The sequence below is a fragment of the Stegostoma tigrinum genome, chromosome 20 (assembly GCF_030684315.1).
Source record: "Stegostoma tigrinum isolate sSteTig4 chromosome 20, sSteTig4.hap1, whole genome shotgun sequence".
In the NCBI taxonomy this organism is placed as follows: Eukaryota; Metazoa; Chordata; class Chondrichthyes; order Orectolobiformes; family Stegostomatidae; genus Stegostoma; species Stegostoma tigrinum.
Window position 1 is genome coordinate 12,709,587 of NC_081373.1, and position 27,690 is coordinate 12,737,276.

General features: G+C 43.6%; 1 protein-coding gene across 1 annotated transcript in view; it reads right to left on the minus strand.

Annotated features, from left to right (window-relative positions):
* Positions 1-27,690, minus strand: part of slit1a (slit homolog 1a (Drosophila)) — a 344,291-nt gene that overhangs the window by 93,279 nt on the left and 223,322 nt on the right. Inside the window, exons 9-10 of the mRNA XM_059653007.1 lie at positions 25,021-25,168; positions 4,996-5,067 (exon numbers count right to left, since the gene is read on the minus strand). Coding sequence (XP_059508990.1) covers positions 4,996-5,067; positions 25,021-25,168 — 220 coding nt within the window. The remainder of the gene's footprint in view (positions 1-4,995; positions 5,068-25,020; positions 25,169-27,690) is intronic.

Sequence of the window (27,690 nt, forward strand, 5' to 3'; positions counted from 1 at the left end):
GTGTGTGCAGGTTGTTTTATCTTGTCTGCTGTCTTTTAGCCTGACAAACATTAAGCAGGCTGTATACAAAGCCCTGGTTAAACCACATCTGGGAAACTGTGTACCACAGCATAGGAAGTGTATCACAAAACCATAGAATCCCTACAGTGTGGAAGCAGGCCATTCAGCCCATCGGGTCCACACAGGCTCTCTGAACAGCATCCTATCCAGACCCAACCCCCTACCTTATCCCTGCACTTCCTAAGATAATGCTCCTAACCCACATGTCTTTGGACTGTGGGAGGAAACTGGAGCACCCGGAGGAAGCCCACACAGACATGGGGAGAACATGCAAACTCCACACCCGAGGATAGAATTGAACCCTGGCGTTGGAAGGCAGCAGCAGAAGGCTATAAAGGGTCCAAGGGTTAGGTTATGAGGAGAAATTCAGAAAACTGGACTAGTATTAGAAGCTAAAGGGTGATTTAATTCCAAATGAACACTCGGAGAAAGTGAATCCATGCAGGTGGAATTGGTGATGGCAGACCATGAAAGTATGGGATTGGAATTTTAAAAAATGGATTAGGTCTGCACACAGTAATTGAAAGATGTGCAGTGGTAGATCACATGATAGGAAAGTCTTACTGAAACTGAAGAGAATAATCTGCGAGACAGCTGTTATATCATGTGGGAACATGGACAACCTCAAGGAGAGAGGAAAAATCATTTACAATAGAAATGAGATTCAGTCACCGAAATGCATTTATGGCGTTAGCAATAAGGGACAAAGAAAGAGGCAGCATATCAGGGGTTCAGTGCAGATAGAGGGAGCATCAAAGACAGGAGCTGAGAAGGGATTGAAATGGTCTGGTCATCTGTTATGGAGAGAGAGAATGTGGTGAAGTAAGTGATGGAGATGGTACTGTCAGGCTAAAGAAGGCTGACCAAGTGGAAAAATGTGATGGCGAGAGACTTAAAACCGAATTGGAAAAGATTGACAGGAGGAGATGAAGAAGGTGATCAAACTTCATTGAATGTTCTCCAAGGGACATGGAGAGGCTGCAGGAAAAAGAAATCATTTAATTGAGGCCTTGGGGATTTTTTTAAGGATTCAATTGAGTAGATAGACACACTGGTGCGGGAGGTTACTCCAAAAGAACATAACCTCAAAACTAAACCAGAACAAACCATGAAGGAGAGAAAGATGGTGGAAGTTTGGAACATTCTTCCATAAAACAGAATCAATGCTGGAAAGCTGATAATTTTAAAGCTGAAAGGAATAGGTTTTTGTTAGTCATGATGGCTACAGATCAGCCACAAATGCATTTGAAGGGCTGAATGGCCTTCTCCTGTTCCTCTGTGTCTATAACACTCCTGTGGCTGAAAGAAAGGCATACTATCTGCAAGACTGCTTGATTCCTTTCTATCATATCATAATTGATCACATAACAGAGGTCAAGTGGACCAACTTGTCACCATGGAATTCCTATGGATAGAAATTTGGAAGGATGTAATGGATGAAATTGACCACATTCTCCAGCCCTGCTGCATATCCTGCTCCTGATTGATCTTCAGCGTCCTTGGCAAACACCAGAAAGCAGTGGTAGCCCACTTCTTAACAGGGTATTTTTTTCTCTAATTATTGTGGACATTGTTAGCATTTATTGTCCATCTGTAATTGCCCTTGAGAAGGTGATTGGTATGTGAGCCACGTTCTTGAATGTGTACTAAATGGTTTGCTATTTCAGGGGACATTTAAGAGTCTAGAGTCACATGTAGGCTAGACCAGCTAAGGGAAATAATCTTCCTTCCCTAAAAGACACCAGTGAACCAGTTGGGTTTTTACAGAAATCTGATAGTTTCCTAGTCGTCATTACCAGGAGTGGTTCCGTTTTTTTTTTCTGTCCATTGTCCTTTTATTTTCTTCCTTCAGACAAAGATGCAGTGTATTTGAAAGCTTTGAGTGACCCAACCTCCACCATGTACTCAGGCAGTTACATCAGTTAAACATGATTTGCCCTTAACAAATCAAATTCTGGTTTTCCTTAATTAATCTACATTTGCCCAAGTGACATTACTTTGTCCAAAATTCTCTCTGATGAAGGGGCTAGGCCTGAAACGTCAGCTTTTGTGCTCCTGAGATGCTGCTTGGCCTGCTGTGTTCATCCAGCCTCACATTTTATTATCTCGTCATTACCAGGAAATGGCTTAGTGACATTATTCATCCATAGGTCCAGGTACTGGTCTGGAAATGTGAGCTCAAATCCTGCATAGCAGGGTTTTATTTTAAAGTCTGGAACTAAGATTCGGATGATGGCCAGGAAATTATCGATTGTTGCAACAACCTATCTGGTTCATCAAGCAAAAATCAAACAGTTCTGAAAAAGGGTCACTGGACTCAAAATGTTAATTCTGCCTTCTCTCCATGGATGCTGCCGCACCTGTTGAGTTTTCTTAGTTATTTCTGTTTGTGTTCCATCTGCTCCATTAATGTCCTTTAGGGAAGGAAACTGCCATTCTTACCTGGTCTGGCCCACACAATGACTCCAGACCCACAGCAATGTGGTTGACTCTTAACAGCCCTCTGGGCAATTAGGGCAAAAAAGGCTGGTCTAGCCAGCAATGCCCATATCCCGTGAATGAATGAAAAGCGCTGAGTTTAAATTCCCATTAGCAATGATGAGTTTTGAACTCAACTCCAAAACAGTAGCCTCTGGTGTGCGCGTCAAGAAACAACCATTATACCACTGTATCCAGGTACCCTTCTGTGATGAATAAGCCATTAACACTGACTACTTTTGACACTTCAGCAGTGACCTAACTATCGGCCCTTTCGGGAGGCTGCTGGATCACGTAGATCAGTATGTAATTTCTTCTAAATATGCTGTCAGAGAAGCTGGTGCAGGCAGTTATATTAGCAACAGCATTTTGACAGATATACAAATAGGCAGGGAATAGAGAGGTACGGATTGCGTAGTGGCAAAGGATTTTTAGCTTAGAAAGGCATCAGTGTCAGCACAGGCTTGGTGGGCCAAAGGGCCTGTTCCTGTGCTGTACTGTTCATTGTATCCATGTTCTTTTGTTCTAAGCGTTGTTACGGAGGGAGGCAAGGCAAGGGAGAAGGAGCGTTTCTCAAGGTTCCACAGCTCAGCAAGGCTGAGGAAGGAGGAAGGAGCAAGCAAAGGTAATCTTAATGCATCCAAGCGAACCTACAATTGAATAAAGCTGACCTCTTTGATAAAGCTTTTGGTCGCCTGTCCTTAGATCTGCTTCAGTGTTAAACACTGTTCTGATCAATGGAGGTGCAGGGTGGGCAATCAAAATTCAACAGAGGGAGGCCATTCAGTCCCTTGAGTCTGTACTGGCAATCCATCACACAACTGTTGACCTACGCATCATCAGCAATTAAGTGCCTTTGCTCCCTGTTAGTGTTTATGCCATGACCTATTTAATCTCGATAGCTCCAATTGACCCCCACACCCATGCTATTCCAGTTCTTTATTCCCAGGTTTCCACCAACCTTTGTATGAAAGGCTGTCTCCTGATTTCTCTCCTCTGTGCCCCAGCTTTAGCTTTAAGATTCTACCTCCCTGTTCTTTTCACCAGACCAAATGGCTTTTCTTCATTTGTCCACCTTTAAACACCATGATCAGATTGCCTACTCAATCGTCAACCGTGAGAATATAAACGAGGGTTTATCTAAACTGCACTAACAGTGTATAACCCTTTCATTGTCCAAGTGAATTTGCACCATTGCATGCTTCAATGTGACTACAGCCTCCCCCCACGTTCCAACTGCAGGGTGAGGTCTGGGGACTGGAGACCACACTATTAAGTGTGGTTAAAACCTGATCTATGAAGACCTTGATAATGAAAGAAGAGAATAAAAGGCATTCAGAGGGAGAAAAACATAATTTCAAGGAAGATTTCACCGAACAACTGGTCCACTGAACAACTGCAGTCTCTAAAGAAAAGGTATTAGCCTGTTGCATGCTGATCACCATAGTAACCAGTGCTTGAGTAGATGTTTCTGTGCTTCTTCCTTATCTCTCTGTGTCCTGCATGATCCTATTTATCATTTATCAGGCTCTTGCATCTGAAAACTTAACGATCAGGTATTTGAGAGAACAACATAATCTCTTCGACCTTGAGTCTGCCACTTCAGTATAAAGACTGCAGCTCAAGTAATTTGTTTTTAAAGGGACAAGTTATAAACCTGTTCCTCCAAACCCAACCGCAATTTGCAGTTATATAACAAATTCAACATCGGAAAATGCCTAAGCAAAACCATAATGTACAAAGATTGACAATCAACCACAAAAGAAGTGTTGGACAGTATAGGGAGAGCTTTCCTTTTGGCTTAAAACAGTAGAGGGAGCTTTACTCTGTATTAAACCATATGCTGACCCTCCCCGTGGAATGTTTGATAGGGACAGAATAATGGGAGCTTTACTCTGTATTGAACACCATATAGTCCCTGTCCTGGGAGTCTTTGATGCAGACTGTGTAAAGAGAGCTTTACTCTGTATCTAATTGTGTGCTGTACATGTCGTAAGAATATTTGATGGGAACGGTGTTGAGGTGGTTAACTCTCAACTTAAAGGAGTAGAGTGAGCGTTACTCTGTACCTAACCAATGCTGTACCATTCGTGGGAATGCTCAATGGGGACTATCGGTAGCTTTACATTCAGTTTAAAAGAGTACAGCCAGCTGTACTTTCCACTTAAAAGAGCTCTACTCTGTATCTAACCCGGTGCTGTCCCTGTCCTGGGAGTGTTTTATGGGACAATGTGGAGAGAGCTCTACTTTCACTTTAAAACAGTAGAGGGTGCTTTACTCTGTACCTAACCCCATGCTGTACCTGTCCTGGGAAAGGTCAATAGGGACAGTATTGCTGCCTAAGGATTATTCGATGCTTGATTGAAATAACGCTCACACCTCTTAAAAGATTTGCATGAGAATTATAAATGTTCTTTTTAAATTGACCACACAATTAAGAATAAGAGATGTACTTACATGCGCCGAAGCTTCTTATACGGAGTAAATGTTCCTGGTGGAACTGATTTAATTCCATTCTGTTCCAAACGTCTGAAAATGAGAGTTAAATTGAACAATGAGGATGATTCTACACAAGGTTGTTTGGGAGGTTTAAGCTTGAATCTTACTGAAAAGAAAACATGTTGATAAAGCTTTTCATCTTGCATTCACAAGAATGCTAATTTTCAAACGAATGCAACAATTTATACTTGGGGGCAAAAGGCTGCTGATCAAATTGCACAACATCATTTTTTGATTGTTTATAACAGATAGAACACAGACTATACTCAGTCAGGTCATGCTGTAAAACAAAGATCTGCTGTTAAGAGATAACACAATGTGGAGCGGGAGGAACACAGCAGACCAGGCAGTGTCAGAGGAGCAGGAAAACTGACAATTTGGACTCAATTCTGAAGGGTCAGCTTTTCTGCTCCTCTGATGCTGCCTGGCCTGCTGTGCTCCTCTAGCTCCACGCTGTGTTATCTCTGACTCCAGCATCCGCAGTTCTTACTATCTCTGCTGTTAAGACATGACTTTGTGATTGGACGGCATTTGCTGAACAATGTCGAGAGCATTAATACTGACAAGCAATTTAAGATCATCAGTCAAGTTTGTAATGCGATCATTTATATATGCTAGAGATGGCACATATACATTCACACAGACCCATTCTCTGCAAATAAAAATATATGTCTCAAATTTTGGACCTTTTGTGAATTACCCGGAAGTTTATGGTAAGTCTAAATTCCCCATTGCTTTCTCCATGGCAATGTCTCAGTCCTTCAGAGTCAACTTGTCAACCAATCAGCCATCTTTCCTCTTGTAGTATTTTGTTTGTCCTGATGGGTGCTTGATAAAACTTTTGAGAACACATCTCTTTTAAGCAATAAACTCAAGGTTGCAAATTACAAATACTTCACAGTCACATATCAAATTGCCCGGTCTGGTTGGTCAGTGCAGGTCATAATATGTCTAAGATGAATATTAGAACAGGAAGTAGGAGAATTTAAATGAAGTCTGTTTGATGGTTATAACATAACATCAGAACAACCTGTGTCAAATAAATTCTCTTCATTCTTCTCTCTGATTCTCATGTGTCCCCTCTGGTGACTGAATCTCTAACTTTGTGCCTACACCAGTCCTAATTTCGTTCATTTACAAGTTTGCTGATGACACCATCATAGCCAGATCTTAACCATGATGAGACAGAGTACAAGAAAGAGATAGCTTAGTAGCATGGCGTAAAGTCAGCAACACACTTTCTCAATATCAGCAAAGTGAAGGTAACCTGCTCCTATGATGCTGCTTGGCCTGCTGTGTTCATCCAGCTCCACACCTTGCTATCTGAGCTGGTTATTGACTTGAGGAAGTGAGTAAACGACATGCCCCGTCTGTAATCAATGGTACTGAGGTGGAGGTGCTCGAGAGTTTCAAATTCTGAGGAGTAAATATCACCAACGATCTGTCTTGGTCCATCCATGTCAAAGCTATGATCAAGAAAGCACACACCAACACCTGTATTTCCTCAGGAGGCTGAGGAAAATTGGCATGTTCAAAATGACTCTTATCAATTCTTATAGATGCACTACAGAAAGTGTCCTATGTGGATGCATCGCAGCTTGCTGTGTCAACTGCTCTGCCCACATGAAATTACAGAGCATTGTGGTGACAGCCCAGTCCATCACACAAACCAGCCTTCCTTCCACTGACCTATCCCCTCCCTACCTCCCCACCTACACCCTCTCCACCTATCTTCTTTACTCTCCATCTTCGGTCCGCCTCCCCCTCTCTCCCTATTTATTCCAGTTCCCTCCCCCCATCCCCCTCTCTGATGAAGGGTCTAGGCCCGAAACGTCAGCTTTTGTGCTCCTGAGATGCTGCTTGGCCTGCTGTGTTCATCCAGCCTCACATTTTATTATCTTTCCTTCCACTGACTCCACTTTTACTCCTCGCTGCCTCAGGAAAGCAGCCAACATAATCAAAGACCTCACCCCACCCCAGTTATACTCTCTCCCACCCTCTTCTGTGGGGCAGAAGTAAAGTAAAAATTGAAAACACGTACTGACAGACTTGAGAACAGCTTCTTCCTGCTGTTTTCAGACTGATGAACAGACCTCTCATATATTAGATTTGATCTTGCTCTGCACCTTCTCTGTAGCTATAACACTATATTCTACATTCTGTTCTATAACCCTGATGTGCTTATATAAGGTATGATTTGACTGGATAGTATGCAAAGCAATACTTTTCACTGTATTTCTGTACGTGTGACAGTAACAAAACAAAGCAAATTAAATTAAAATTTCAAAAATTAAATTAAAATTCTTAAACACCGCTGCTTCAGAAAGAACCCTGATAGCTCCTTCTTTCAAAGTCAATCATTTAACACCTTTAGCTTTCACAAACACAAAGCTTTTAAAGAACATGGTAGAAGTATATGTTAAATTTGCTCTTCACTCTCCACCATCCATTACTCTGCTGCCTCCATTCATGCTATACAGTCAGAGGGGATACTGATCCCTCCTGCTATGTATGGAATGTCAGGTCAGCCTTGATCTAATTGAATGGTGAGGCAGGCTTGATGGGCTGAACAGCTTCTGTCTGTTTCTATTTCTTTTGTTCTTATGGTTATGATGTTACTGACGCTTGAACCTCCCTTAACCCAATCAGTTTCTGGTTCCCCTTCACTCTATGTCCTTTTGCTCACATTCCTTCCCACTCATGTAGCTCCCCTAAAAGTAAAATGTTGGATATTTGCTGTTTACGTATCTACTTTCTTTCTTCTCTCATGGGATACGGGTGTCACTGGCATGGCCAGCATTTGTGGCCTGTCCCTATTGCCCTTGAAGTGAGCTATATTGATCAGCCATTGCAGAGGGCAGTGCCTGGAGTCATGGGTAGTCACACTGGATAAGGTCAATGGGTTTCTGTCCCTAAAGGTCACTGGTGAGCCAGGTGGCTTTTACTGACAATCTGATAGCTTCACCATCAATATTAATGTTTTATATTACAGATATTATTCATTTAATTTAATTCCACCACATTAAATTCTGGGCCCTCCCTTGTGACCAGTCAACATGCCAGCCCTTGCCCATATGGCTGGTGAGTCTAGGCAGGCTAATCAACCACAGAAGCAGCACAAAATAGTCTGATTCTGTCCAAACACAGGCAAGAAGCAAGGCAGGCTCTCAGCCAGCTCTCCAGACAAAGCCTGAGACTCCAGCCCTCCACCAACCCCATTGCCTCCGTATATCTTTGGCCGGCATTGAAGCTGAAGGTCAGCCTGGATCTGACTGAATGGCAGAGCAAGTTTGAAGGCCAAATGGCCTCTTGCTGCTCCTAGCTCTTAAACACTGCCTTGTTCAGTGAGAGAGACTTGTGTCTAACCACAAAACTTATTAAAGCCACTCCTAAGATGCTGCTTGGCCTGCTGTGTTCATCCAGCTCTACACTTGTTATCTCTTTATTAAAGCCCCTCCTCTGTTTAATCCAAAGCGAAAGTGAGGGGGAGAGGAGTGGGGGAGGGAGAGTTGTGGGGGTGAGAGGTCCCGCAACCTCAATCGAATGCCTTTTTCTGAAAATGATCCTGATTTCCCTTTCTGAGACAATGGCAAAGCCAGTACAATCCTAACAGGATTCACTCAGAAGGGCATCAGTTCATTTTATTCATTAGACACTTGGATCTGACAATGAGAGTCTGATTTGTGAGGGGGCAATGCAGTGCAACTAATTTTCCTATCACACTGAAATCGCTCTGCCCTGAAAGAAACAATCAGGCCTTTCTGTTTTCAGCTCCCGTGATTTGATTAATCCATTCCCTTCTCGCCCACTCCTCCCAGACTCTTCCAGCATCTCCATTTTCTTGCTATGTTGCAAGCAGTGATTCTGTGGGTAACGCTCTCTCACTGTGAATGCCAGGTAACTGAGCAGGATAATCCAGGCTTGTACTCTCATTGAGGGAGGGCTGCACCGTCAGAGGTACTGCCTCTCAGACTGCTCATTGAGCCTGTGTCCTGTCTGTCTCTCAGCCAGATATAGCAGGCCCTGTAAGACCATTCAGAGATAAGCAGGGGACGCTCCCTGATATGTCGGGCCTGTAGTAATCCCTCAAACAACGTCCCCCCCACCCACTACTGACCTATCCCCTCCCTACCTCCCCACCTATTCTCTCCTCTCCACCTATCTTCTCCTCTATCCATCTTCAATCCGCCTCCCCCTCTCTCCCTATTCATTTCAGAACCCTCTCCCCCTCCCCCTTTTCTGATGAAGGTTCTAGGCCCAAAATGTCAGCTTTTGTGCTCCTGGGATGCTGCTGTGTTCATCCAGTTCCACACTTTGTTATCTCAGATTGTCCAGCATCTGCAGTTCCCATTATCTCATGAAGTAAGTTTGCTGGCTATCAACAGGCCGTTGCTTGTGAGAGCTTGTTGTGTGCAAATTGACTGCAAGTGTTAATTACTTTGCTGATCGCAAAGAGCTTTGGAACAGCCTGACCATTATGAAAGGTGCTACACAAATGCAAGTCTTTTTGGAGAATGGCTTTGCCTTACAGTGCAGATCAGAATTTTAATCAAGGGACATAGAGTTCGTAGGACACAAAACCCTTACGAAGAGCCAAGAAACGCCTCACAGCCCTTGACATGGGCCATTTTAAAAGTACAGTGGTTGTAAAATTGGCCACATCTGACAGGCATTTTGTACGCAGTAAGATGTTGGAAACAGCAATGAAAGAAACACAGGAAATAGGAGTAGGCCATTCAGCCATTCGAAACTACTCGGTTATTTCAGATCTTGACTGACCATATAGCTCAATACCATTTTCACCGAAATACCCTCATCGCCTGATGCCTTTACTATGCAGAAATCCAACAGTCTGATAGGTGATTGATCTGTTTTTGGTGATGTTGGTTAAGGGAGGAACAGCAGGCAAAAAGCGCTGTCTTTTAGCTACTCACAAGCAGACGGTATCTCAGCAGCTCTCAATATCTCACCAGAAGGACCTTAAGAAGGATCTTTAACAATAAAGGGCTCCCACAGCACAGCAGTCGGATGACAGTTTAGAATGTGTACCTGCAGTGATGGTAACAAAGGTGGGCCTCACAGAATGTGAGTTCCCTGACTGTGGTTGTTAACCTGGTCCAATTAGGGAGCCCTGGCTGACAGATATAAACAGGAGTGTCAGAGGTTCTGTTCACTGACAGCTGGCTCCGAGGGAGCTGGGTCAGTGTTAATGACTTTCCACATGTAAATATTGGGTGTCTTGGTGATGGGATACCGGCTTGTGTGGAGTTATTCCAGTGCCAAGACCAACAATATATTACCCAGAGAGGAGAGTGATATTAGGTACCATGGGTGGTAGCAGCCTGGACTTTGATGTCAGTCGGTGTCTGTCTCATACACAATAACACAGGGCAGCCCCGTGTAGAGTGCAAGAACAGTAATATCAGATTGAGATCAGGGATGTAGTCACTGGCTGGCAGCAGGGGATGAAATTTAATATTTCGCAGGAGCTTCCACAGTGAAGTCAGGATTTTACCTTGTCTCACCACTCTTTCACGATTACAAAACATGTGGCAGCGCAGTGGCTCAATGGTTAGCACTGCTGCCTCACAGCACCAGGGACCTGGGCTTAAGTCCATCCTTCAGGTCTGAGTGTCTGCGTGGAGTTTGCACATTCTCCCTGTGTCTGCGTGGGTTTCCTCTGGGTGCTCTGGTTTCCTCCCACAGTCCAAAGATGTGCAGACTAGGTGGATTGGCCATGCTAAATTGCCCATTGTCTAGGTAGTTGGATTAGAGGGTTAGGGTGGGATGTTGGGTCTGGGTGGATGCTCTTTGGAGGGTCGGTATGGACTTGGTGGCTGAATGGCCTGCTTCCACAGTGTAGGTATTCTATGGCTTAAAGAATTAGGTTCACTCAGGATTAAAATCATGGAATTTTGAGCTTTTTTTTGTATCTAATCCCATGCTATACCTGCCTTGTGAGTGTTTGATGGGGACAGTGTCAAGGGAGCTTTACTTTCAGTTTAAAAGATTCACAGGATATTTACTTCCTGTTTAAAAGAGTAGAGGGAGTTTCTCTCTGTATTGTCTGTGCTCCAGTAACTGTTATAAATGGGAATGTCTCATTCAGCAGCTCTGACAGCCACATAAAACTCTGCAAGAAAAGAGTGAGCTATAAGAGGATTACATGGAACACTTTTACTGGACAGGGTTTAATCTGAAATACTTGTCCCAGGAGTGATCATTAACTTTTAAATATATAATCCCATTTCATGCAAAAAGTTTTTCCTAATTAGTCCATTGTTGGGATTCCTGCTTCTCACCCCTTTGAGACAGCTACACGCTTAAAACTTCAATCGTTTTTGTGTAAAGTCTGCAATCTTGTTGAGTAATTATTTCTTTTGTGGTGTTATGTGGTCTGTGTGTTCTGTAAGTGTGCTGACTATTCTTGTATCTCCCCTGTTCCTACAGTCCAAATATCATCTTGATCTGAACCTTGTCTAAGCTGATACAATGAGGGATCCTGGCTCTGTGTCTTTGTGTGTGTGTGTGTGTGTGTGTGTGTGTGTGTGTGTGTGTGTGTGTGTGTGTGTGTGTGTGTGTGTGTGTGTGTGTGTGTGTGTGTGTGTGTGTGTGTGTGTGTCTGTGTGTGTGTGTGTGAGACTCATGGTTATATGGTGTGAAGCTAAACCGACCCTTTCTTGCCACTCTATATTAGCTTATATCTAATAACAATTGGTATTTATGTAATGTTTCTGACACAGTCAAGAATCCCAGGCTGTTCCTCAGATGCGTTACTGACAGGAATTTAGCCACTGAGCCACATAAAGAAATGAGGCGAGTGTGGTCTGTTTGCTGGGGCAGCATAAACATTTACAAGCATGTAGCTATGGACAGTGATGCCACAGGCTCCCATTTCCTTTCCAAGAACCTCTGCCACTCCTACTGCCTGCTACTGGTTTGAGAGTTGGAAGAATTTGTAGGTGGATGCTCAGGCTGCTTGACCGTGGTACATTTAGCACCTTGCCTGGCTGTCAGGTGGGAATGGAACTCGGAGAATTTAGCTCAGTTAAACTCATTACCCACTGCACCATTGGACCTTTCAGATGCTGGACTAAGTGGGAAATCTCGCCAGCTTCAGCATCCTTGTATTAACAAGATGGAGACTCCCAGTTCCTGATCTTTACTCCCATGTGGCAAGTGTTGTGTGTTTACTCCAGGACAGGAATAAGCCTTGGGTATATTGTGCCCGCAGTTGAATAGCTTCTCCTGACTATTCACATGTATGCAGGGGTCAGTAGGTGACACAGAATAGCCAATTACTGGTGGAATATTTGACTGTGGGAGATGGGATGCAGCAGCCAGTTACCAATCCATCATTCCTGACACCGCGTGAAACCAGCGAAGTGCCAAACATGACTTCATCACACGTTCCTCGATTTTATATGTAACCACACGGGATTAGAAACATGTGTGAGCCCACGCATTGTGCAAACACAGACCAAACCCCAAAGCTGCCAACCAATCTGAGAAGCAGATGCATTGGAATGGACTTGTTGGTGAAGAACACTGACATAGGTAATCACCGCACAGAGAGAGAGAGAGAGAGAGATGTCGAAGGTCAGTCTTCCGCAATGACCATTTAAAGTCAGCCCCCAATGATGCGTAAGCCGTTCAGAGTGGAGCCACGTGACACACAGGCACCTGCTTACAATAACTAGCAAAGCTAATCGAGCATTAATGACTCCGAATGGAGTTCATGCAGAGAGCACCTGCTCCAAGTGACCACTTAACGTCAGTCCAAACTCAACACTAATGGTTTAGATTTGAGCCTGCAAATGTGCTTCTCCATAATGACTGGGTAAAATATATTATAACAGTGGGCCTCAAGGGCCAGATTAATCTGAGGCACGCTGCAATGTCAGTTGTTGCTATTTTGGAATTCACGGCCGCACCTGAATCACGCGGTCGTATGGCTCGAGCAGAAAATACAGGCAGACATACTGAAGGAGTGCTGCACTGCCAAACCTGCTGCTTCTCAAATGAGCCTTTACGCCAAGGTCCTGTTCGCCCTCTCGGTGGATCGAAAAAGTCATATGTCACTATTTCAAGTCAGAGCAGGGATGCCCTGGCCAATATTTGGGTGGTACCATGGTTAGCACTGCTGTCTTCACAGCACCAGCTTTGATTCCACCCTCGGGCAACTCTCTACGTGGAGTTTGCAGTTTTTCCCCCTGTGTCTGTGTGGGTTTCCTTCGGATGCTCCGATTTCCTCCCACAGACCAAAGATGTGCAGGTTATGGTAGATTGGCCATGTTAAATTGCCCTGTAATGTCTTGGAATGAGCAGGTTAGGTAGATTAACCATGGTGAATGCAGGGTTATGGAGATAGGATGGGAGGCTCACTCTGGGTGGGATGGTCTTCTGAGGGTTGGTGCAGACTTGATGGGCCAAATGGCCTTTTGTTGCAATGTAGAGATTCTATGAATTTTTATCGCTCAATCAGATGATCCGCTTGCCGTTTATGGGTGTTTGCTGTGCACACCATATTTCCTGCAGTACACAGCGACTGCTTTTCCAAAGCGCCTCATTGATGGCGAAGAGTTTTGGGATGTCCCGAAGTTGTGAAGGGTGTTGTCCAAATATAAACCTTCCTTTATTTTCCATGCATCAAAAACGCAAGCTGGTTTTACTCTCCATCTTGTTAAAACGCTGTGGCATGTTGTGATGTGAGCCTGAGTGAGTCCTAGCAATGTGCAATGCCCAAGGTCCTGGAGCATGACAGATCCTCTGAGAACCTTGGAAACTGCACACTTAGAGCAAGTGGGAGAGGAATTGTGAACAGAGGAGCAGTTTCAGGCAGCAGTGGGAAAGCAGAAAGGAATAAGGACCTTGAAACCACTTGCTTTGGAAACTCAAATAAAGCTTGATTAACAACATGGATCAATGCAAATTACTATTCACAAGATGCAGTGCAGCAATGCAGCCCATAAGCTGTACCATGTAATGGACAAGGACAGCAAATACAAATGAATATCACCACCTTCAAGTTCCCCTCCAAGTCACACTGACTTAGAAATGTATCACTGCTCTTTCAGCATTGCTGGGTCAAAATCTGGGAATTCCCTCCCTTAAGGCACAGTGTGGGTACCTACAACCCCAGAACTGCAGAGATTCAAGAAGTTGGCTCACCAATACATTCTCCAAAGCATCTCAGATTATGGGAAATACGTGCCGCTCAGCCAATGATGCCGACATCCTGGGAATAAATAACTAAAAACTGTCTAATGTGTGGATGTTGAACAGTGAGATGTCACAGAGGGGTTCACAAGGTGATTAACATTCATAGTCCAAAGATGTGCAGGCTAGGTGGATTGGCCATGCTAAATTGTCCATAGTGTTCAGGGGTGTATGTGGGTTATAGGGGGATGGGTCTGGGTGGGATGCTGCAAGGGGCGGTGTGGACTTGTTGGGCCGAAGGGCTTCTTTCCACACTGTAGAGAGTCTAATCTAATCTAATCTAATCTGACGCACCACAGCATGGACACTCCCTCTGCTGCCAATACCAACTTTATTCCAGTCACTGGAATTAGACCATGCGAGGGAAGGTTTGAGGATGTTAGCCAACCATTCAGCACCCACAAGCACAAGTATTTGGATTCTAAATCCAGAATTCTGAGTTGAGTTGAGCTGGAGTGGGAATTCCTCCTAACTGAGAGCATCATGGGGGAGATCAGCTCAGATCAGTTCCAATGATTTTGACACCAGACCATTCTCAGTGAAGAGAAAAGGCTTGGGGATATCGTAAAACGATGGAAGAGCAGGGAATGGATAATAGCAAAAAGCTGAAAATCAAAGGCTTCGGTGAGATGGCAGTTTTGACAGTTCTGGTGAGAAACTGCATTGATGGCGGTTGATCAATGAAGCAGTGAGGATGTAGCTGGGCCTAATAGTCCTGTGCTGCTGTCTTACATTCCCCTCAGTTTTCTTCACTTTCTTACCCCACCAGTTTGCTCCCTCGGCCACTAAATTCTAATGTAGTTCCTGCAATCCTTCACCATAGTCCCAATGTCATACAGCTTCAATCAGCTTCAAAGTACAGGAAATCCTTTGTTCCTCACCAGTGAAATCATTTTCATGGACAATTCTTCAAAGGAAGAATTTCCTCACATTTCTTGCAATTCCAAATAATAACGTCTTCCTCTTAACTTCAAGGTTATAACTCTTCCTCCATTATCCACTGTCAACATTGATCTTATTACTTCACTTCATGGAAGGTGCCTCCAAAAAGCCAGTTTTCCTCCTTTGGCACTAAAGCCTTTTTACTTCTCAGCAAAGCCTAACTGCTTTTAGAAGTTTGAGACACAAGTTTTATTTCTTTAATCTGAGTACATTCTTCACACACCTCTTTGTGCTCTTTGACAATATGTGAGAAATGTTTGGCCACTGTCTTTTAACATCTCTGTTTTGTGCATAGACTCCAAAATCTCTCACAATTTTATTAACACTTTTTTCCTCTGAAACTTCATCACAAAAGACTCAAAATATTCAATTTCCATTTGCTACCTGATCTTCACATGTATCTTCAGTCTAATCTTACTCAACTGTAAACCACAGGCTTGATCACATCTAAACTCCATTTCTTCATTTGTTTTATTATTTTCATTATTCTTTACCCTGTTTATTACCAAATGTATAAGCTCTGTGCAGAGACATCTGCAAGGCAGAAGAAAGTCATCCCCTCTGTAAATCACTTCAGCGAACAGTCATTCCATATATAACACCCCCAGACCCTTTGATTATATTCCAGTCTGTAACTCACTCCTGGGTATTTGTTATTCTAAATATAAACCACCCTGACCTTCTCAATTAGCTTCCAGTCTGTATCTCACTCCTGGCCTTCTGTTATTATATATATAAACCACCCCAAAGCCCTTGTACAAACACTACAGTCTGTAACCCATTACTGGGTATCTTGTTCTCTAACCCACAAACCTCTCAATTAGATTCCAATTTCGAACTCATTCTTGGGTATTTTTAATTTTATGTATAAACCTCCTCAAACCGTTCGATTACGTTCTAGTTGCTAGCTCATTTCTGGATTTCCATTATTCCAAATGTGAACCATCCCTAATCCATTGATTTGATTCCAGACTGTAACTCACTCCTGGGTATTTGTTATCTATATATAAACCACCCTGAACCCCTCAATTATTAGATTCCAGTCTGTAACTCACTCCCAGCTTTCTGTTATTATATATATATAAACCCCGCTGAACACTTGACCAAATGACAGTGTAGCTCACTCCTGGGTATCTGCTGTTCTATACATAAACCCACAAACGTCTTAATTAGATTCCAGTCTATAACTCACTCCTGAGAGTATCTGTTATTCTATATATAAACCAACCAAACCCTTCAGATGGATTCCAGTCTGTAACCTACTCCTGGGTAATTGTTAATTTACCACTTCCCTTGTCACTAATGCAGTTAAAATCACAAGTGTCTCCAACATTTGTGGATCATTAAAATTTTGCATTAAAAAATGTACAGGAAGGGCCCAGAGTGCTAACTGGATCCATACGACACCAGTTTTATTGAATCCATATTTCTGGAGTTGTCCTGTATGTGTAATGAAAGAAAATCCTGGAAAAAGTATCCATCAGGATTTCTGTAAAACTCACATGTTCAAAACTGAAAAATACATTTTCAAAATTGCATATTTCCACTGTTCTGTCTGTTTCCAATTCAGCTGCACTGGGACACTGAGAAAATTCCTTGTGCGCTTTGGGATTCTATACCAATTCCAGGTCAGTGCTGAGAAGGTGGAGGTGATTATAATTGCAACATTTAAATCACATTTGGACAGGTACATGGATAGGTGAGGTTTAGAGAGATATGAGCCAAATGCAGGCAGATGGGATTGTTTCAGTTTCAGAAACCTGGCTGGCACGGACAAGTTGAGCTGAAGTATCTGTGCTGTATGAACTCTATTATTCTAAACGCTTATCCTCCTTCTCAAGGTCAAAGCTTCTTCTGATCATTTTGCCTTTTCCCTGTGGTAATCTCCCCTGTGGTTGCTGCATCACCTTCTCTCCCTTTATTCACACACCTTTGTCGCCCTCACACTCTCCTCAATGGAGCTAAATGTACAGTAAAAAGACTCTTTTGGGTCTGTTATTTGGGACGAAGTGGGGAGGAGACTGTTACAATGTGTGATCTACCTATGTCTGGGCCTGTTGGGAGGGCAGCGCAAAGTGTGTGTTAACTCAGAATGACCAGTGATCGTGGGGAGCAATACCATAATAATAGAGACTGCAAGCACACTGCACTGACCACAATAACCAGGAGAGGCCAATCAGCTGCTGAGACACGCTCCAACGTACAAGAAGATCATGGTTAAGCTGTTCTTAACCTCCTTGTCTCACATATTTAGCAAGATAGCAAGACAAATAGCACAGAGGAGGTGAGAGTCATGGGGCTGAAGATATGATTGCAGTGCAATTAGAAGTCAATGATTCGCAAGTTACTTTCACAACTGATACAAGCAGAGATGTGTCTGTTATCTCTGACGGAGAGAATAAAGTCACATTCCTTTACTCAAAACTGATGTGAAACTGATTGGTTATTCCAATTACAGTTTTCCAGTGTTAGGTGAAGTTAGTGTTAAACTGGAATATGATGATGCATCCTGCTGGCCCAGCCAATAATGCCCACTTTCCATTCGTGAATAAAATAAAACACTATTACTTACTGCTGGTATTTGTGAGAAGGGACAAAGTCTCTTTGGTGAGAAGAAATTGACATCAGAACATGAACTGGGTTGAGTGATTTACGTTTGTGATCAGCATGAATACGTGAGGTAGTGTGAAGCGAGCACAAAGTGGTCTTTGATCAAGGGGAAACATATGGTAAAATCAGCGATCAGTACAGTATTAAACATCTCAAGTCAGCAGACCTTGCAAATGTGGAAGCTCTGTCAAGATTTCCTGTGAGAACTGATTCAGTCTTCAGCACTGTGTTACCTGTGAATTACTTCACATTCACAAATGACATGCCAGAGAAAACTGTAAAGAAACTCACAAGGATGTTGTTCTCAGCAATGTGCGCAATTAGAGACGCGAATGTCTAGCCTAAATAACAATGATCATGAATAATTGTTGTGTCCTCACACATAGGAGTGAAGTGACCAAGGCTCTCTCCACAGGGTTTGATAAAGCATTAATCCAGCAGGGTTTAGAAAGAGATTGTTAAAGGAACTTCAGCAAAAAAGAAAACAGGATCAATCAACATGAAAGAAGCAGCTAGAAGTTATTTGTGGTATCCAAATAGAGTCGATAAGAAGTCGTGAAGTGTGTTTCAGGAATGAGAAATGATCCAATTAAGATTATTTTCATCCCATGGTCCAACACAGGAAAACCTCAGGAGCAAGCACATCTTGATTTCTTTACAGAGGAAAGAAAAGAGCTAAAGCGAGGGGAAAATTGCTGAGACCATGTTCAATACCACAAATGCCAAAAACTAATTGAAATGGGACCAAACCAACAGCGGAAAAGCTGTTAGTTCTAATTCTACCACAGATGTATGAGTGAATTTGATAAACTTTTAGGCTGCAACCAATTAGAATCAATAAATCTTAAATCAAAGGGAGAGGTCATTCAGCCTATCATGACTGCAGTGGTTCTTTGAAAGAGCTCTCCAATTAGTGCCACTCCCCTGCTCTTTCACTGGTACCCTGCAAATTTCTCCATCTCAAGTTTTTTTTTACTTGGTTTTGAAAGCTCCCGTTGAACTTTCTCCCAACGTCCTTTCAGGCAACGTGTTCCAGATTGCAAAAACCCATTATGAAAAATACTCCACCGCTGCACGCCCCCTCCCCCCCCCAACCACTCCCAGTTCTTATACCAATTATCATAAAACTGCATCGATGGTTACCAAACCTCCCACCAACTGAACTAATTTCTCTCTATCTGCTCTGTCAAAATTCCTTCATAATTTCAAACTCTTCAATTAACTTTTGTGTGTTGGGCATATATTACAAGCAGCTGATGAATCCTCCATCCTTCCTGAGCTACAGCACCCATGTGAATCACTTTTACACAAGTCTCCCACACACACAGCTGCTCCAACAGACTCACTCGTTGTGGGATAATGGGATGTCCGGTCTCCTTTACTTTTCCCCACTCCCTGCAACCTGCTCTACACAGCAACATAAGGAATTCAGAGTTTATGCACAAGTCCTACTCCTTATGTGGTCATACGCTTCCTCCCACTTCAGCTGCGTTATCAGTAAGTGGCCTCAGTTTGAAGGGATCGTGGAGCAGAGACCATATTCCTGATCACGTCCTGGGAATGTAACTCCATGTGGCTTGAGAACTGGACTGCAAGGAGCATTGTTGGCCCTGACTATTCCAGAGGACTCTGAATTGAACTGTTCCCACTTGAACAATGTTAGTAAGTTGTTGCTGCTGACCAAAGGCAATTTAGTCATGATGAGCGGGGGGATCTTACATGTTTATATCACTCAGCCACGTGGAAATGGTGGCGGTTTCCATGTCAACTACAGTTTTTATAATGTTTAGGGATAATGGGAAGTGCAGATGCTGGAGAATCCGAGATAACAAAGTGTGGAGCTGGATGAACACAGCAGGCCAAGCAGCATCTTAGGAGCACAAAAGCTGACGTTTCGGGCTGAGACCCTTCAGGGTTATCTTTTATAATGTTTACTCCATTCTTCCAGCTCCTCCGATGGTTTTATCTACCTTTCCCTGAGTCCATGACCCGGCTCAAGCAGTCAGTCGCAGTGAGAATCAATGGTAAGCAGACTCGTATGTTTAAACACGGCATGAGGAGACATGACACAGTCATAATTTCACTGGGTTTGTAACTAAGAAGTACAGGCTAATGTCCTGGGCTCAAATCCCACTATAGCAGCTGGTAGAATTTCAATTCAGCTAATAAAAACACTCTGCCAGCTAGTCTCAGTGATAGTTGCCATAAAACTGTGATTAAAAACTGTTTTGGTTCACCAGAGAAGGAAATCTGCCATCTTTTTCGAACCTGGCCTATATGTGACTTGAGGTCCACAGCGACATGGCTAATTTTAACTGCACTCTGAAATGGCTGAGTTCAGATGCTCAATTTGAGGACCATTAGAATGGCCATCAAATGCCTCATTAACAGCACCCACATCCCACGAGACAACTTTTAAAAACTGAGCGCCACAGAGTGGCTTGCTCAGGAGCTGCCTGTAAAGAGAACATTTTACCTCTTTAAGGGAAGATGAAACTGAATCATTGCTCAACAGTTTTGCAATGCATATGGAAAGAAAAATATAACAAACTCAGCAGGCATTTGCAGAGCCAAACCACAGGGGTCCTTGGAACTCCTTAGGTGGTATGAAGCAGCTCCTGTTTATACCACCCACACTTGCTGTGCAAATGTTAATCGAGTTCCAGCCTAATTATTATTTTTCTTTTAAAAACAAATCGATGTGCCACAGAGATTGTAGCAAAAAGGATTCTTACATGATAGAAGCTCTCTTAATCTGATTCTCAAGGCTAACTTTGGGGCCGCACAGTGGCTCAGTGGTTGACACTGCAGCCTCACAGTGCCAGGGGCCCCAGTTTGATTCCAGCCTCGGGAACTCCTGTGTGGAGTTTGCACATACTCCCTGTGTCTGCGTGGGTTTCCTCCGGGTGCTCCAGTTTCTACCCCCAATACAAAGATGTGCTGGTTAGGTTTTCTGAAAGAAAGGTCTAGGCCCGAAACGTCAGCTTTTGTGCTCCTCTGATGCTGTTCGGCCTGCTGTGTTCATCCATTCACACCTTGTTATCTAAGACCATAGGTCATAAGTTTAAGGCGAAGAGCAAGTGGTTTAGAAGAGATCTAACAGTATTTTGTTCACTCAGTGGCTGGTAAAAATATGGAATAACAAAGTGTAGAGCTGGATGAACACAGCAGGCCAAGAAGGGTCTAGGCCTGAAACGTCAGCTTTCCTGCTCCTCTGATGCTCTCATTGCAGTGACTAATAAAGGCAAGCATTTCAAATGCCTTCTTTACTGTCTGAATGTAGCGGTCTGAATGTATTCATCCAGCTCTACACCTTGTCATCTCAGATTCTCCAGCATCTGCAGTTCCCACTACCTCTGAAACAGTTTTGACCCCACTGCGAAGCCTCTTTTAAGGATGCCTACCTTGAAGGAGTTACCCTCCTCCCTCCGGAAAGACCTTAGTAGATCTCTGTCCCACTGCAACTCTCTTGTAATGTCTCCGGCCCTGAAACTGCTCGACCATGTCCTGAAGCAAACCAGGTACTACAGCCACATCACCTTTCTTAGTACCTGCCTACAGAACCCGATCATCCACAATGGATGGGGATGAGGTCCACATTTAAACCTTCCCAGTTTGGCCCCAACTGTGACAACCGCTACATTCAGAACATTGAGATCCTTCAAAAACGTTTTTCACTGTGACTCCTGAAACACACACTCGCAGCAATGCGCCGGCATTTCCTGGCACTATAATCAAGCCTACCCCACTTTAGAGTCTCCCTCTCCCAGGCCTGTAAAGGACCTCTCCTATTTGTCATTCTTCACAGGATCCACAACCTGAACTCAATTCTATTCATCTTTATTGGACATTAAAACTGATTTTCTGAAGAAGGATCTAGGCCCGAAACGTCAGCTTTCCTGCTCCTCTGATGCTGCTCGGCCTGCTGTGTTCATCCAGCTCTACACCTTGTTATCTCTGGTTAGTTGGATTGGCTACGCTATGTTGACCAGTGTCCAGGGATGTGCTAATTAGGTGGATTAGCAGTGTTATGGGGATGAATTTTTGGTGGGATACTCTCTGGAGAGACAATGTGGACTTGTTGAGCCAAATGGCCTGTTTCCACATTCTAGGAGATTCTGTGAAAAAATAAATACTTAGGACCTTGGTCAGGTGGCCAATGGGCTGAGGAGTGGCAGATGGAGTTTAATTTAGATTAATGTGAGGTGCTGCCTTTTGGAAGGGCAAGTCAGCGCAGGACTTATACATTTAATGGTAAGGTCCTGGGCAGTGTTGCTGAGCAAAGAGACCTTGAAGTGCAGGTTCATAGTTCCTTGAAAGTGGAGTCACTGGTAGATGGGACAGTAAAGAAGGCATTTGAAATGCTTGCCTTTATTAGTCAGTGCAATGAGTATAGGAGTTAGGAGATCATGTTGCAGCTGTACAGGACATTGGTTGGGTCACTTTTGGAGTACTGCATGCAGTTCTGGTCTCCCTGCTATACGAAGGATGTTATTAAACTTGAAAGGATTCAGAAAAGATTTACAAGGATTTTGCCAGGTTTGGAGGGTTTGAGCTATAGGAGAGGCTGAATAGGCTGGGGCTATTCTCCCTGGAGCACTGGAGGCTGAGGGGTGATCTTATAGAGGTTTATAAAATCATGAGGGGCATGGGCAGGGTAAAGAGTCAAGGTCTTTCTCCTGGGGTGGGGGAATCTAAAACAAGAGGGCTTAGTTTTAATGTGAGAAGCAAAAGATATAAAAAGGACCTAAGGGGCAACATTTTTATGCAGAAGGTGGTGCGTGTATGGAATGAACTGCCAAAGGAAGTGGTGGAGGCCGGTACAATAGCAATATTTAAAATGCATTTGCATGGGTATTGGAATAGAGGGATGTGGGCCGAATGCCATCAAATGGGCCTAAATTTATATAGGATATCTGGTCGGTGTGTAAAAATTGGATTGAATGGTCTGTTTCCGTATCGTATGTCTCTACAACTCTATGACATGACCATTTCCATCTAAAAGGACAACAGCAGCAAATACATGGGAACACCACTATCTACGCATTTCCCTTGAAACCACTCACCATCCTGACTTGGAAATATATCGCCGTTCCTTCACTGTCACATAAAAATCCAGGAATTCCCTCCCATTCGCATAGTCCAAGAACAGCAATGGTTCAAGAAGGCAGCTCATCATCACCTTCTCAAGGGCAATTAGGGATGGTCAATAAGTGCTGGGCCAGCCAATGATGCCCATATCCCATAAATGGATAAGAAAGTAATAACATATTTTTGTTTTTCAGGCTGGAGGCCTGTGACCAGTGGTGTTCCGCAGGGATCCTGCTGGGTCAATTTTTGTCTGCAATTTATACAAAAAATCTGGATGAGAATTTAGGAGACGTGGTCAGTAAGTTTGTGGAAGACGACAAAATTGGTGGTATAGTCAACAGCGAAGAAGGTTATCTAGGATCACAAAGAGATTTTGATCAATTGGGACAATGGGTTGAGGAGTGGCAGATGCAGTTAGTTTGGATAAATGTGAGGTATTGCATTTTGGCAAAACAAACTGGCAAAACAAACAACGGCAGAACTTATACAATTAATTGGAGGGCTCGGGGAATGTTGTCAAACAGAGAGACTAGGGGTACAGGTATATAGTTCTTTGAAAGTTGCATCACAGGTAGACAGGGTGGTTAAGAAGGCTTTTGGCACGCTTGCCTTCATTGCTCAGACCTTTGAGTAAAGGAGTTGGGAAGTCATGCTAAGCTTGTGAGGCCTTTTCTGGAGTACGGTGTGCAGTTCTGATCGCCCAGTTAGAAGAAGGATATTATTAAATTGCAGATGGTTCAGAAAAGATTTATGAGGATGTTGCCAGGAATGGAAGGTTTGGGTTATAGAAACGGGCTGGATAGGCTGGGACTTTTTTCACTGTTTCAGAGGAAGTTGAGAGGCGACATTACAGATGTTTATAAAATTGTGAGGGGCATAGTTAAGTTGAATGGCAAAGATTTTTTTCCCCAGGATGGGGGAGTTCAAAACAAGAGGGCGTATTTCTAAGGTGAGAGGAGAAAGATTTAAAGAGACCTGAAGGCCAATTTTTTCCACACACAGTTTGTATGTGGAATGAAATGCCAAAGGAAGTGGTAGATGCAACATTTGGACAGATACATGAATAGGAAAGGTTTGGGCTAAATGCAGATGTGTGGGAACAGTTTAGTCTGGGATGGACAAATTGGACCCCAGGGTCTGTTTCCATGCTGTATGACTCTATGACTCTACAACAACATAATGACACACCTGTGTTTGACTCATCTCTGTAAGGCCTGATTCTGCTCTCTGCTAACTCCCACAGACTCATTCTCTCACACAGTGACTCAGGAGGGTAACTCACTCTGTATGAGATTTGTTTGCTGGCGTCCGCCTCCCCACCCTGAGTATTGCACCGAGGCCAACAAAACACATGTAACTACGATGAGAGAAAGAAACAACAGATTCGCATTTGTACCTTTCATTACCTCAGAACAACTGAAAATGCTTCTTCACCAATAAAGCACGATGTTACGAAGTGATGATGATTTGGTTTATTACAGCTGTGGGATGGATGTTGTTCCGGCTACTGCAGAGAACTCTTTAAAATAGTGATATAGGATCTTTAAACCACCCCCAGCTAAGAGGGCAAATGGGTCTTATGTTGTGTTCATAATCTGAAAGATCATACATCTGATAGTGCAGCACACCCTCAGCACTGCACTGGGAGTGCCAGCCAAGATAATGTGCTCAAGTCTCTGATGTGTTGATTCAAGCCCATCGACTCAAAAGTGTTGGAAGCTGCTCTGCACAGCCAGTGATTCATTGTGGATTGGATCAGAGCATTCTGTTGGATTTGACAGTCAATTCACCCGACTGAGTAAAGTTGATCAGGTGGAGTTATGTAAATGATAATAAGGAATTCTTGCATTTTAACAAGGTCCTCAGAATGTCCACTAATCCCACAGCCTATTAAATGTAGAGGCAACTATTAAACAGAAAATGACAGCATCTAACCTGAGGACAGCAAGATCCCATATATACATTCAATGGGCTGTAATTTGTTCCTTTTTTGATTAATGACGTTGGTTGAGGGATAAACGTTGGCTTCAGGACATAATCGCAGGCACGATGTTTCCAAAGTGTTCAGGGACAGGATATCGGGGGAAGTCTGGATCTTTCCATGTACTTGTCGGTACTTACATTTCAGTGATGGTCTCGGGGAGATTGGCAGGAATGGCAGTCAGGCCTTTGCCTCGACAGTCAACGATGCTGTTGCTACAGGTGCACACAGCAGGACATGACCCAGAAGCCAAGCCACAGGATTGGGTCCGAGAGCTATCTGAATGACCTGCAATGGGCAGACAGAGAGAGAGCAATAGACAGTTAACTCCACCAAACTGAAGAACATAAGAACTAGTAGCTCACACAGAGGAGTTGGCTCCTTGAAGCTGATTTACTTTTCAATAAGATCATGGCTGATTTTCTACATCATGGATAATTCTGGAGCAGTGCTGAATCCGGAGTTTACAGGGACCAATTCTGAATTTGGATTGTTTGAGTTACAAGACAAGGCTGGGACCTTTTCACTGGAGCATTTGAGGGGTGTCCTTATAGAGGATTATGAAATCATGCGAGGTGTAGAGAAGGTGAATGGCAGGTGTCTTTTCCTTGGGGTGAGGGATTTCAAGACTAGGGGCATATTTTTAAGGTAAAAGGAGAAACATTTTAAAATGATAGAGAGTGGTTCTTGTGTGAAATAAACTGCCAGAGGAAGTGGTGGATGACAAAACAGTTACAATGTTTAAAAGACATTTAGGAAAGTACATGAATAAGAAAGGTTTGGAGGTGTATGGGCCAAGCCCAGGTGGATGGGACTAGTTTAGTTTGGGATTGTGGTTGGCATGGACTGGATGGGCTGAAGGATCTATTTCTGTCCCATATGACTTTATGACTCATTCAGCTTCACATTCCCACACCATTCTCCATCTCTTAGTTTAAAGGAGGTAATGGTGCAGTGGTAATGCCATTGGACTAGTTGTCCAGAATCCCAGATTGATATTCTGAGGATATGGGTTCAAATCTCGCTGTGGCTGGTGGCAAAACCTGATGCAAATTCTAATATATCAACCATCCAACCATTGTCAATTGTTGTAAAATTCCATCTGGTTCATTAAAGTCATAGAAATGTACAACATGGAAACAGACCCTTCAGTCCAACTCGTCCATACAAAACAGGTATGCTAAATAAATGTAGTCCCATTTGGTCCAAATCCTTCCTATTCATGTACCCATCCAGATGCCTTTTAAGTGTTGTAATTGTACCAGCCTCCACTACCTCCTGTGGCAGCTCATTCCATACATGCACCACCCTCTGTGTGAAAAAGCTGCCCCTTAGGTCCCTTTTAAATCTTTCCCCTCTCACCTTAAATCTATACCCTCCACTTTTGGGCTCCCCTACCCTGGGCCTTGACTATTCACCCTATCTGTGTCCCACATTATTTTATAACCCTCTATAAGGTCACCCCTCAGCCTCCGATGCTCCAGGGGAAATAGCCCCAGCCTATTCAGCCTCTCTTTAAATTTACTTAAAGAATCTCTTGGGATTACCGTAATCTTCTCAACCACCTCCTGATTTCCTCCTTCAGTAAGCTCCATACCTCCAGGGATTCCCTTGGTCCCGGCTGCCTGCTCCTGAGCCATGCCTCCTTTATTTTTCTGGTGAAAGCCTTAATATCTCTCATCATCCAGGGTTCCCTACTCCTGCCAACCTTGCCCTTCACCCTCACAGGAACATATAGACCTTGAACTCGAGCTATCACACTTTTAAAGGCCTCCCACTTGCCAGAGGTCTCTTTGCTTGCTAACAAACTACTCCAATCCAAACCCTGCAAGCTCCTGTCTAATTCCATGAAAATTCGCCTTGCCCCAGTTTAGAACTTGAACCTGTTTTGTCTCTCTCCATAACTATTTTAAAATTATGGTTTAGAACTATGGTTATTGGTCTCAAGGTGCTCTCCCACTGTCACCTCAGTCACCTGTCCTGCCCTAGTCCCCAAGAGTAGGTTGAGTTTTGGTCCTTCTCAGGTAGGACCCTCTGTCTACTACTTCAGAAAACTTTCCTAAACACATTTAACAAATTCTGCCCATCTACGCCCGTAACGCTTTGGCAGTCCCAGTTTATGCTAGGAAAATTAAAAAGAAGTGACCAGGAAGGTTGATGAGGGAAGGGCGGTAGATGTAGTCTAAATGGATTTCAGTAAGGCCCTTGCGAAGGTTCCACATGATAGGCTGCTCTGGAAGTTCAGATCACATGGAATCCGGGGAGAGCCGGCAGATTGGATACACAATTGGCTTGACGGTGGGAAGCAGAGAGGAATAGTGGAAAGATGCTTGTCAGGCTGGAGGCCCTGACTAGTGGTGTGCCTCAGGGGTCAGTGCTGAGCTCATTGCTGTTTGTTATCTACAGCAATGATTTAGATGAGAAAGTACAAAGCATGATTAGTAAGCTTGCAGATGACACTAAAATAGGCACCAGTGGACAGTGAGGAAGGTTATCAGAATTGCAGCAGGATCTTGATCAGCTGGGGAAGTGGGCCAAGAAATGGCAAATGGAGTTTAATATAGGTAAATGAGGTGTCGCGCTCTGGAAAGTCAAAACAAGGTAGGAGTTTCATGGTGAATGGTAGGGCCTTAGGGAGTGTAGTAGAACCGAGGGACCTTGGAGTTCAGGTGTACGGTTCTCTGAAAGTGGAGTCACAGGTAGACAGGGCAGTGAAGAAGGCTTTTGGCACACTGGCCTGCATCAGTCAGGGCACTGAGTAGAGAAGTTGGGAAGTTGTGCTGCAGTTGTACAGGATGCTGGTGAGGCCA